This window comes from Gossypium hirsutum, chromosome A02, assembly GCF_007990345.1.
Source record: "Gossypium hirsutum isolate 1008001.06 chromosome A02, Gossypium_hirsutum_v2.1, whole genome shotgun sequence".
Lineage (NCBI taxonomy): Eukaryota > Viridiplantae > Streptophyta > Magnoliopsida > Malvales > Malvaceae > Gossypium > Gossypium hirsutum.
The window spans coordinates 12,469,524-12,483,155 of NC_053425.1; the positions used below are offsets into that span (position 1 = coordinate 12,469,524).

Genomic DNA, 13,632 nt, shown 5'->3' on the forward strand with positions numbered 1-13,632 from the left:
ATGGACTTTATTTTTTTTAGTTTAAGGCCCAGGCGAATTTGGGCTCTTACAAAATGCATAATAAAATAAAATAAAATAAAATAAAATATATAAATCCAAAATCGACTTCAATGGTGTTTTTTGAGTTGTTTTCTTGACTATTCTATGATGATTCACTCATGTCTTCTTATTTTTGTCATATATAGGTCTCAAAATGCCCAAAAACCTAAAAATCGTATTTCCTTGCAATTCAGAGTCCAAATTTGCTAAATTGACATGGCTTGCCACATGACCATGTGACAGCTCGTGTGACTTACATGGCCGTGTGGAATGGTCTAGCTCGTGTGGCTTTTGTAACTCGCTCCGATTTTTAGGTTTAACACATCGATGCATATAGTCCATGCACATCAACATGTACCCTACTCTGGGTTTAACGCGTGCTCATACGATATGGGTTCGGCTATATGATAATTTGAACCTACATCGTACGATCTCATAGAATTATGCAATGTGGGTTCGCCTATATGATGGTGCGAACTTACATCATACGGTCTCATAGAATTATACAATGTGAGTTTCCTATATGACGGTGCGAACCTATATTGTGCAGTCTCATAGAAGGGTAAGCGAATTTAAAGTGCGAATTGTGTAGAATATGGGTTAGGACCCAATCGAGTAACGAGTCGGTAATAGTGAGTATCATAGCACCTATAATATTTTTATTTAATTAATTCAAATAAATTTAATTATTTCTCTCAATTAAGTATGAACCAATTAAGTGTATATATAACTTAAAATGAAAAACAAACAATTAGCAGTAGTATGATCATCTCATACCTGATTGAGTTTTTGTTTTTTCTCCATATATTTTTATTGATACGAAGTTAGAGGGTTGATTATTGTGAGAGATTTACATTGAGTCTAAGGTGTTGAGACACACAAAGTGGGAGGTTTCTTTGTTCTTAAGAGAGTTTATCTCCTTTCCTAAGGAGGAAGGGTCATTTTATAGAGAAAATGCCTTGAGTGTTTTGTATGTGAGCCCTAGAGAATAGTGGCCCAGTTTTATAGACCTACAATTAAGGTTAAGGGGCCACGTGACTAGACGAGAATGGTTGTTCAGTTTGTGGTTGATAGCAGGAGGCCATTGCTTGGGATGTGATAGATGTGACGAGATAGATCTTTGATATTGGGATCGATAGGGGTAGTTCCTTAGGTGGGCGAACCTATGTATTAATGAGTCATTGTGTTGGATGGATGCTCTAAGCCAAGCCGGGTTTGGCGAGCATCCCTTCGTGGGGATGTCACATAACAATTTTATAACTTATTAATTTTAGTACAAGAAATACGATAATTCTCTTTTTATGAAAAGAATGTGATAGCGTTATGATTGAATACATATAGAAAAAAAAAACTAGATACTTCAACTAGATGTATCCATGTGCTACAAGTCAATTTTAAAAAAATTCCCAAGCTTAAGCTTGAGCTCGAGCCCAACCTAACCTAACCCACCAACAAGCTCATGTTATTGTCTAAAAAATAAAATATTAAAAAATATAATTTTATATTAATAATTTTTGCATCTATACTATATATAAAATGATTGATTAAATTGGTTTCATGAGTCAACTCGACACCAACTCAACTGTGAAATTACTAAAATACTCTTACATTAAAGTGTAGTTTCATCTTTTCATACTTTTCTATAATTTTCAAATAAAACAACTGGAAAACATTATTTTAGAATTGAATACAAGACCAACAAATTCATATAATAAAACCCTTGCCACTCCACTAATCATCATCTATTAATATAATTTTTTAATATAAAATATTTTTGTTCGCCCACATCATTGGTGTGACAAAATTTAGGCCTCGTTTGGTAGACCATTGAAAAAAAATCATTGAAAATTAATATTTTCAATAATTTAATTTTTTACACATGTTTAATAATCTAAAATAAAAACAATATGATAAAACTTTTCTAGAAAAAAATGTGAAAAATAATTAGATTTATCATTTGATGGAGAATATTTTCAATTAATTAAATTTTAATTTATTTATTTTAATATTATATTATCTTATAAAAAATTACATTTAAAATTTGATTTTTGTGTAGAATAAGGTAAAATGTGTAATAGTTAAAAGGATAAAATGTAAATTTTATTTATTTTATAAATTAAAATCTATATTTATCAAACAATTTAATTATATGTCATAACTAATTTTAAATAATACATCAAACAATTTTATAACATAAATTTTTTATATTTAATTTTTCAACCTTTATTTTTTAAATTTTATAATTTAATTTAAATTTAATTGATGTGACCCGAACTGAAAATAAAATATCTTCACCATGACCTATGAATAGGTTTAACGTCAACTAAAGTAGTGATGCAATTACAAAAAATTTACGTTATTTATCAAATCTGTAAGTGACATTGGTTAATCATTAATTAAATTCCAAATATTATAACCAATCACATAATGCTTCATTTAATATTTAATAAATTATTTTTGATACAAACAAATACCATTTTTATAAAATTTTTTGATGAATTACAATAACAAGGCAAAGCCCGAACAACAAACGTGACTAACGCGATTTAAACTTAAACCACAATTGAAGCAATGAATCCTTATTTATCAAGTCATCACATGAAGTTTCATTTGCATAAAATTTTATTCTATAATTTATTTCACAAACACATCATTATTTTTTATTTTACAAATTGATGGCCAAAGTTAAGCAAACTTCATCTTAGAAGCACGTCTCAGCTTCTCCTTTCGCATCCGTCGCGCCTTTAAAACCACCCGAAATGCAATTACCTTTCTCCTGAACCACCCTATCTCCTTCTGAACAACAAATGAATTATTATTATACCAAATTCGATAAATTATAAAATAATTTTCAGATTTGACCATATCCTACTGGTTTATATGTATTATTTTGATCTTCAATCCGTACTAAATAATTTAGATTATGTTCTAGTTAAAATTTCAATGCATTTCGATTTATTTTTATCAGTTGATAATAAAATTTGCTTTTTTAAATAAGATAATTATGAAATCTTATACCCATTTCTCCGGTTCGAACTTCTCTAACTCGTCAAAGGCCAAAGGAAGGACGACGTTGAGCAACTCCTCTGAATTATATGTTCAAAACAACTAGCATGTTAGTTTAAATATTATAAGTAACTAATACATGTAAAATTCTTAATTACTATCAAATTAATACCTTCTTTCATTTAGAGAAGTAAACTATGTATATGAAAATACAAAAAAATATCATAAGGTTGATTATATCATGCAACTCGAATTTTGAATAACAACTTAAATTAATTTTAAAACATTATAATTAAGTCCTTTAAAGTATTAGTATCGTATTAATAAGGTTTTTTTTTTAATATTGTCATTAGTTTAGATGTTAAATGTCAACTTAAATTTAATATTGAATATATTTAAAATACATGAATAAATTATAAATATGCATTTACCTATTGCGTAGGCAAATTAGATATGCCATGCTAAAAAAGATAACCTTTATAAGTTTTATTGACATTATCTTGTTTTTTTAACATATCAAACCAAAGTTGTCCATGTGTAGGTATATGCATATCTACATTTAATCCACATATTTTAAATATACTCAATGCCAAATTTGAACTAACTTAAGTTAACTACTAGATTAATGAAAAGATTTTATTAATGCAATATTAATACTTGGAAGACTTAATTTTATATTTTAAAATTTATATACCAATTGAAAGTCTAGATGGGTTAAAATTGTTTCTTCTTTCACACCAATCTTGTGTAAATATTTACTCGAAATCATAACAAAAGGATTGATACGAACAATATTTAAAGATCATATACCATCGCTATAAGCCTTTTTCTTGATCCTGCTTAGAAGAAAAAGCGTTATGATTAAACATGTGCATAGAAAGATTAGCACAATATAATGAGATTTAAATTTAATATCATAAAATTGATAGATACTTACATATATTTAAATATTTGATTTTATATAACAATGTAAAAAAGATAAAAAGAATACCTTCATGATAATATGTCTTCGAAAATAACTATATTTTTTTAGTTATTTGCAATTGAGTTAGAATTTGATTAGGCGTGACACTAGAGGGGTAGGCACAGCCCTTGGCCCCCTCTTAAAATGAAAATTTTGTATTTTATTTTTTTAATAATTCAAAATGTTATAAATTAATATGAACCTAATTGATAAATAACACCAATTTAAATAAAATTGTAAATAATAATATAGATATTATAAAAATAATGAATGAACCTATTTATAAATAAATTTTAAATTTAAATAAGGTATGTTGTGAAATCATATGCCCAATTTACCTTTTTGCGCTTCTGCAGTATCCTTTCATAGGCCAAAAGAATGTTGATGTTGCGCAAGTCCTCTGAATCATATGTTCAAAACAACTAGGAGGTTATAAGTTCTGCTCAGGTTTTAATTGATTTGTTAAATTAGTAGTATCCTATCAATTAAATTTTTTTATTAATATAATTATTAAGTTGGGTGTTAGATTGTCAACTTAAATATGACGTAAAGAGAGAAAGATATAACCATTGTAAATTTTATTCACACTATTTATTTGTTTGTAACATGTTAGACTCGAATATACACACTTATTTACAATTTGATCCACGTTATGTTCAATTCAAGATGAAAGTGGTTATTAAATTGATGGAATGGCAAAATTGATATAATACTAATATTTTGAGGATGTTTGGAGTAATTGATCTAATTGTTGGAAAATATAGATATCACATATATAATAAGAGTAATTACATGTTATTATTTATTATCATAATTGATTAGCCTAAATTAAAAATGATCTAATTTGGTTAAGGTGTTTATTGGGCTTTAATTATAACATAAAGTATAGGTTAAATATGTGTAGATACTCTAGTAAGATGATGGGTTAAATAGAAATTAGGGCTAATATGCCAAAATTATATATTAGGATTATGCTCCCCAAATTACACACAAGCTAACTTTTCTAATATCATTTTTAGAAAAGATAGAGCCACCTTCTCTATATTTCTTGTGTGTTAATTTGGAAGATCAAAACTCTAAGATCTATAAATTTCAAGAAATCGATGAATTCAGGTATGTTTCTGCATCTAATTTTATTTTTATTTAGATTTATTCTTGATGATTTGACATGATAAATTATAGTTTCCAGTTTTAGATATTTTACGGTTCTAACACTAATATCGTACTTAACATTTTGACTTTCACCTAAAATGGTAAGAAAATGATTGATATGAAAGATGAGTAAAGATGAAATACCATTGCGTTTTGTGATGGTGCTATTGGCTTGAAAGTTGGATTGGAGTACGGGTCGTGCTTTGTGGTAAATATAAAACAGCTTTTTTACGGCAGTGATATCTGCTTCACTTTGAGAATCCAATGCTATCTTGAAATGAGGCAACCTCCTTGCAAGGTAATACTGCAAATCCTGTCTAAGCTTCCTGTTAAGATTTGCAAGTGATTATTCACTTAGAATAATACCAAAAAAAATAAAAGCATTAAAAGTTTAGGTAATTCATTTTAAAGAATTCTCATGTGTTGTTTGCTTTAAAAAATTTTAATTATTAAAATTTCACTAGTTGAAGTTTTTTTTAATATAATATTGAGTGTAAAGGATGAAGGTAACACGGTTTGAACCTATGCTATATTTTAATTACAATATCGGATTTTACCATTATATATGTTGTTCATTTAAATTTGAATAATTTAACAAAAGGTGTATATATGTCAAAAAAAAGTTTATTAACTAAAATAATCAATTAAGTTCTTTCGTAAATGAAATTTGTGGTTGACCAAATTATTAAAATAAATTGATAGACTAATTAGATGGTAAGACATGACAGCTTCCGGTTTAACATAATATTTTCTCATGAAAATGATTAAAAATAATTAAAAATATAAAAATTATTAAATATTAAAAATATATATTAAAATTGATGTAAATTTATAAAAATTATAAAAAAATAATAACATAAATATTATAGAAATCTAATAAATTGTAATAAATTATATTTTTTATAAAATTAATAAACATATTTAAAATTTTATAAAACTTATAAAAATAGTAAAATATTATAAAATATTAAAAGTGATATAAACTTGTAAAATTTATTTAAAAAATCATAAAAACTTGAACTAGACCGGTTAGACTAAAATCGACAAGGGTGCTAATCTGGAGAAAATCATTAGACTGGTTAACTTGAGAACCAGGCGGTTGAATCGTTTTTTATATATTTTATTTAATTGAATTAGATGGAGTAGTCAAACTGGTCAAACCAATGATCTAACTGGTTCGACCTCCGATTTGGTTCTAAAAACATTGGCCAAAATATTTCATATTGACATATGTTATAGTTGGATAATAGAATTTTGGTTTAATAGTACCTAACTTTACAAAAAATACTTTATATCATACCATGCTTAGTATATAATTTTTAACTTTTCAATGTGTAAACCACAGAGATAACATTTTTAATTATTAATAATAATTCATCAATAAAAAGGAGAGGGTCCTACAATTATTTTTTTATTTGTGGAATATCAACAATATTTTATTCAATATGAAAATGATCATAATGATATGATGATTTTTATCATTATCTGACGGTTGGTATGATGTCATGTGTTCATTATGATTTTAGGGGTTTAAATGATTTTTTTTAATAATTTTTACAATTTATTATATTATTCATAAGTTTTTATACAAATTTTAAATATATTTTTTATTAGTTTTATATTTTTTTAGAATTTTTATATTTTTTATGATATTTATTAGTTTTTATGATTTTTTATAATTTTAAAAGTTTATGTCAATTTTACTTTTTTTTAATATTTATAATTTTTTACGTTTTTATAGTTTTAAATTTTTTTTATGATTTATTACAATTTTTATACATTTTTATATAAAATTTTAAATATTTTTATTTATTTTATAATTTATTATAACATTTTTATATATTTTTTAATTTTTATAAGTTTATATAAATTTTAATATTTTTAATCTTTAATAATTTATAATTTATATATTTTTCTGATTTTTATAATTTTTTTCTTTTTTTTATGATTTTTATGAGAAAATATTATGTTAAACTAAAAGATGTTATATGTCACCATTTGATTTGTCTATCAATTTATTTTAATGGTCAACATGGTCAACTAAATATTCCATTAACGAATGAGCCTAATTGACTATTTTAGTTAACGGTGGGGCTCAATTAGGTGCGAAATATGAGGGTTTAATTGAATTTTTTTTCATATTTTTTAAGGGTTTCTTTTACATATAAGCCTTAAAAAAATTTACATACTTAAAAATAACATTTTTAATTTTAATTTTAAATAAATTAATAAAATAATAAATTTTTAAATTTTTATTAAAATTATACAATATGAGATGAAAAACATAAACATAAGAAAGAAAGGCTTGGAAATATTTACCTGTCAAGTATAACTGTCTTACAAGATGCTGCCTCTTTTATAACAATACCCTTAATAGAAGCTCCACCTATAATTTTAACTTCAGCCCTTACCTATAATGATAAATTTGTTACTGCGTTAGATTATACATTTTCATAAGCGCCCAAACGTAGTTGTCTTTAGTTTCTTTGATAAAATAAAGGTTGAGTTGAAAGCTTAAAAAAGATTTTTTTTCTTAAAATTTAAAAAATTAGAATTAGAGTTAAATTGATAAATTTTATAAATGCTGAGGTTTAAAATTATTAATTTTTATTAAAGAATTGAACAAAAACTATAAATTCTGTAACCATTGAGGGCTAAATTTTTTGAATTTTTTTATATTTAAGATCAAATTAATAGAAAGTGTAAAAGTTAGAGAGTTAAATTTGTTATTATACTAATAGAAACAACTCACGTCAGCTATTTGTAACTCATTTAGCTGCAACTAACGATAAAGTGATTAAATCGACAAATTTAATTGTTAGGTGACCAAAATAAAATCAAAAACATAATTAGATGACTATTTTTGTAGTTTACCCTTATTTATATTATCATTTTATAATTATTTATCTTTTAACTATGAAAAATGATCCTATAAATTACACAACCATCCAATTATTTATCTAGATTATTATAATTATCTAATAGCCACATTGAGTTCTAACTAAATTTGAAGTCATACTCCTAAACTTGTCAATGTTTTTTATTTGTACAACTCGAACTTAAAATCTTACTTAAAAAATATCAAATTCCTTATCTTTGGACCCAACAAGAATTGGTGGTATTTTTGAAGTTAGACACTTATATTTATAGATGATATGTATGTAATAATGTAGGAAAATTAGTACCCCTTGGCGTTCACAATCTTGAGCACTTTGGTGGAGCATACGAACATATGTATCAACCTTCTTTGAGATTTCTTCATGCATGGCACGGATGCTCGTTTCAAAAGTACTTAGAAGCGAAGCTTTGCTTTGATAACCCACTACAATATATCCCAGCCACACCAAGAACATTAAAGTGTAAAAGAGAAGATGAAAATGAATATTACCAACATGTTTGAGCAACTCATCGAGCACTTACAGGGGAGAGTCACTTTGCCCAAAATTCCAAGTACAACAAGCGTATCACCATTCACCAGAATATCGCCTCGAGCTCGAACATTAGAGATGGTGGCGCTAAGCTCACGTTGGTTAAGATCCTTAGTGGCATCAAGCGCAATAGCAACCCGAGATGGTGAAGGGTTAGTGCCCATATTAATATGGTATTGTTATGCAGGCAGATGTGGTGGAAGTGTTTCTTTTGAGCATGGTTGATATAATTATGGAGAGTATGGGTCCTTCATATAGAAGCGTGAAAAAAAAATGGCCTATTGGAGATTGGCATTGATAGATGAGGAAGATTCTTGCCAAAAGTCAAACTAGATATACTTTTGGTTTTCTTATGCATTTTGTCTTGAGATGGAAGGTGTTTCTTTCATTTATTCTGTATCTTGTTTGATAGTTGGTTCGTTGTTTTCACTATGAGGTATTTTTAGCCTCTTTTTTAATAGAAGTACTATAGTGATCGAGAGAAAGAATGCTTCACATCCAATAAAATAGTGGGTGAATGTACCATTTATAACAAAAAATATATAGTTTGACATTTCACAAGAATCTTCCATATCCATCAATGTAATTCTCCCATAGGTCATGTTTATTTTCAACCTAAAGAGCAGCTATTACATTTAGGCTCAGCAAATTTAATTTGATTCGAAAAATTAAAAAAAAATGAATTTCAAGTTAATCAAATTGTGTTATTCGAGTTATTTAAATTATTCAAGTCAACTCAAATAACTTGAGTCGAGTTTTGATTTCAGGTCGAGTTGAATTCCACAGTTCGAATAATTCGAATAACAGATTCGTGTAAATACCCTTTTGGTCTCTGTCAACTTTAAAAATAAGCAAATTTGTCTCTTTCAAAAAAAATTATAAAATAATTCAAAATAATTTTTTAAAATTCAAAATATTTATAACAATTTCAAAATTTATATTTAAAAAAATTTAAAAATATATAAAAAAAGTTAATATTTTAAAAATTTCCTAAAACAATAATTTTGGAACCTAGTTAATGATTCAAAGTGATCATACTCAAGTATCTTTTTATTATTATTTTGATTTGGAAATTTTTTTCAAATATATATTATTTCAAACTTATGTGCTCTAACATAGAATTAGTTATACTGTAACAATATTTTTATTTGACATGTTTCAATTTTTTTGATTTAACTCGAATAATTTCACTTAATTCGACTTTACTCAAATTTCATTTCACTAGACTCAATTTGAAAAAATTTCAAATTGAATTAGGATGACAAAATAGGACTCGTGAACTCGACTAACTCAAAAATTTTTCACTCGATTCGATCGAATGCTCACCCCTAATTACTTTTATTTCAAAGAATTTAGGTTTCATTTGAGTTTAGGAAGTAGAAATTATTTTCATTTTTATTTTCTTAAAAAATGGAAAACACTTAAGAAACTACATTTGGTTGAAATTTTAAAATTAATTTTGGAAAAATAAAATTTAAAATATGTAAAAATTGGAAAATAAAAAAAAATCCTTGTTTTCACTAAAAATATTTTGTAAAAAAAAAAAGTTGAACACAATGCAAGGGGAAAGCAAAAATATGGTTTAGGAAAACCAAAATTGAATAATATATTTTTGGGCCAAGGTATAACTTTAGGAGTAAATTGACGATGTTTGGGGGGCACCGCCTTGAACCAATGATTTCTTTTTAAAACTTTAAATGTATTAGCGCTAGTTTAAATTTATATAAACACAAACAATTTTTAGATATTAAACATATTACCTTGGTTCAAATCTACATAAATGTAGGAGGTTTTTTTAATGCTTTTCTTGTTTTTTTCATGTTTCTATTACAGGAAAAAAAAAAGGTAAGAAACATTTTTTCATGTTTTATTTCTAAATTGAATCTTTATTTTATTTATCAAATATGTTTTTCAATTAAAAAAAAGACATTTTTAGAAACAAAACTAAGTTTTAATTTTTCTACTTTTCAAATTTTAAAATTTAGATTCAATTTTATAACCAACCCAACTCGGCCTAGACGATAGACCCAAGCTGAAGAGATCACATTAATCATCGAAGTGATCTTGTTTGTTTTTTTTAAATCTATTCTTAATTCTAAACTTGTTCAATAATAATGATTACTTTATATTAATCAATTAAAAACTACCATTAACTTAGCAGTGGAAAATAAATCAATAATCTTTGTATAATTAATCAACTTGTGTAAACCACTTAATAAATTAACAGACATTCTAAAATCATAATCAACAAGTAATATTAAGTATGAACCGTTCCATCTGTATAAATATCTATTAATAACATACATCCTAATTAATGTGATTAAAAGTAATTGCCCTATACCACAGTTTTTAATAAAATAAAACAATAATTGTAATAATATTAAATCATTTGTGAGAATAAGCCGAGACCCTCTGCATGTCGAGTCCGCATCCTAGTCTATTGGGTTATCTAAAATGCTAGAAAATGAGGGGAGTGAGCTATAGAAGCTCAATGTGAGTCCCTCTACAATAACCAATTCAATTTCCAATCATAAACATTACAAATAGCAATCAATTTCACTTATAAGTCAATTCAATACGGTAATTCGGGTTTGCTACTTAAGCAAGCGAACATCAACATTCAATCAGAATCAACCGGACAAATTCAGTTATCAAATCATTATACCTTTCACAATAACCATATGCACATTTAATAGTTCAACCGTTTCGATATGTACCTTTCATGAGTATACACAATGTGTCATGTAATGGTCGTTTAACATTTCATTTAACAGTCGATAATCCTACCCTCGAGCACTAAATCACACCAAAATAGAGAGTTCCCCAAAACCTCTCCTCTAAACACACCAAATTGTGGGCTTAATGCCACAACATTCGTTTAGATTTGGTAATTGCAGATAAAAGTTATTGGTAATCGCGGAAACACAGTTGCTTCTAGTAGAAAGCTGTTGGAGGGACCGTGAGAAAACAGTGCAAAAACGTGCAATTAGGATCTACTGTAATTATGGGTACACAGTAATACTGTCACAGTTGGAATCTGCTATGACTGTGAATACACAATGAACATTTGTTTAACTGTGGAGTCACGATCGCTCGTAGATAATAGCTGTCAAAAGGATCGTGCAACACAGTGAGATTGCAGTTGGAATCTATCGTTCTGTGGGTACACAGTCAAACATTCGTATATGTAGTCAATATGAGCAGCCATTCTTCCTCCTTTCATATCATCCCCCTACATGCATATACAATGCAATCATTCCTTAAAGCATTTATTCATTTATATTTTCAACATTCTATTTCATTCCATAATAACGATATTCACGATTTTTTCCATCAATCTATAGTTCAATCATTTAGGCACACGAGACGTTTATTCAGCATTTATAACAATGATAAACGTAAAATAATTTTGGATCAAGTAATCAATCAAAAGTTATTAAAATCATAAATTTATTCATTCATATTTTCAATCATTCTAATTCTAGTCCAGGACCTAATTGTGTAATCTAGCTCTTTAGATGCTATTAAAAACCTACTCAGGGATTGATTTGCATAAAATAACAAAAGTTAAGGAAAAACTGAAATTTTTTATATTTAGGGGCCACACGGTCTTGTGACCAGTCCATGTGTGAAACTCTAGGTTGTGTACGAAACGTAGGGGTGAAAGTGCAAGAGACACACAACTGTATGTCCAAGCCATGTGTGAAGCCCCAGGCCTTGTACGATGGATCCACGCGACCATGGGTTCGGCCGTGTGCGGGGCCTTAGACTGTGTGCGATGCGAAAGGAATGAGTTGCAAGAGCCACACGGCCGTGTATCCAAGCCATGTGCGAGTCTCCAAGCCCTGTGTAAAGCACAAATGCAAAGGGAAACAAGGGGACATAACCGTGTGAGAGACTGTGTGTCCCATGCTGCTGGGCCACACGCCAGTGTGGTAGATCGTGTGTACCTGGGTAGTTTCAAATTTTGACTCCATTTTTTGTAAAAAGAAATACACCTGACTTTCCCGAGACCTCAGGCGACTACCCCACGCTCAAGTTTGATCCAATCACCTACAAAGGTCTTTCAATTGACAAAATTCAAGAATCAAAAACAAATTTTCAATATTTGTGGAGGTTTTCGTCAAAAAATTTAAAGATTTATAATCGAATTGAAGGATTTATCAAAACGTGATATCTTCTAGAATTGAAAGGTCCTAATTGACAGGAGATGAGATACTTAACAATCTTGATAAAGATTCAACGGTCTAATGACTCAGATTTCATCAATTTGGAGAAGAACAGTTGATGAAGACTTGATTGAATTTTTCAAAAATTTTAAAAGTATTTTTCAGCAAAGCTTAAGGGCTTACCAGAGTTTTGAACTAGAGAATTTTAAGAGAAAGCTAAGGTATAAAGAGAGAGAGTTAGGGTTTTAATTTGATAAAATAACAATTAGCGAATTTTAGTTAAATTGGAAAAGGACTTAAAGAGTTGAGTTGGAGAAGGGTTTGAGGGCTTATAGGCAAATAGCCCATTGGTCTAAAAATTATCAAAAATAAGAGAGAGTGGCATGGATGGAACCTTGGATTATCAAGGGAAAATTGGAACAACCTTAACCATTGGCTAATGCCCACATTCATTCTCAAAACACACACAAATAAATATATAAACCACGATACCTAGGTTCTATATGTGTAGAAAAATAAAAAGATGAAATCAAATTTATAAGATTTGAACCTAAATTCTCATAATTTTCTAATAAGCTTCTAACCAATAATGCTATGTTTCAATTTTTAATAACTTTAAGAATTATAACCCCTAATTTTTGGGACGTTACAACTCTCCCTTCCTACTAGTTTACTAATTACTTAATCATATAATCCATTATTCAACTTCGATTATGCTTCCACTACGCTAGTCTTTTTTTTTTTTACAACCTCTATAATTATAAATACACAATATCGTTATAACAAAATTATTTTGAAGATAAACTCATATTAAAATGCCTGATTCAAATACTTGACTAACTAAGCTACTGATATAAATTAAAAGAGAATGAAG

The 13,632-nt window shown here is 27.6% G+C and overlaps 1 protein-coding gene across 1 annotated transcript; it reads right to left on the reverse strand.

Moving 5' to 3' along the window:
• Nucleotides 1–2,569: 2,569 nt before the first annotated feature.
• On the reverse strand, nt 2,570–8,762 carry LOC107952573 (uncharacterized). Its single transcript, XM_016887790.1, has 7 exons — nt 8,582–8,762; nt 8,347–8,483; nt 7,481–7,572; nt 5,306–5,487; nt 4,348–4,409; nt 3,058–3,125; nt 2,570–2,835 (listed from the first exon to the last, which is right to left on the reverse strand). The coding sequence occupies exons 1-6, from the start codon at nt 8,751–8,753 to the stop codon at nt 3,081–3,083; spliced, it is 690 nt and encodes a 229-aa protein (XP_016743279.1). The 5' UTR covers nt 8,754–8,762; the 3' UTR covers nt 2,570–2,835; nt 3,058–3,080.
• Between the last annotated feature and the right edge of the window lie 4,870 nt (nt 8,763–13,632).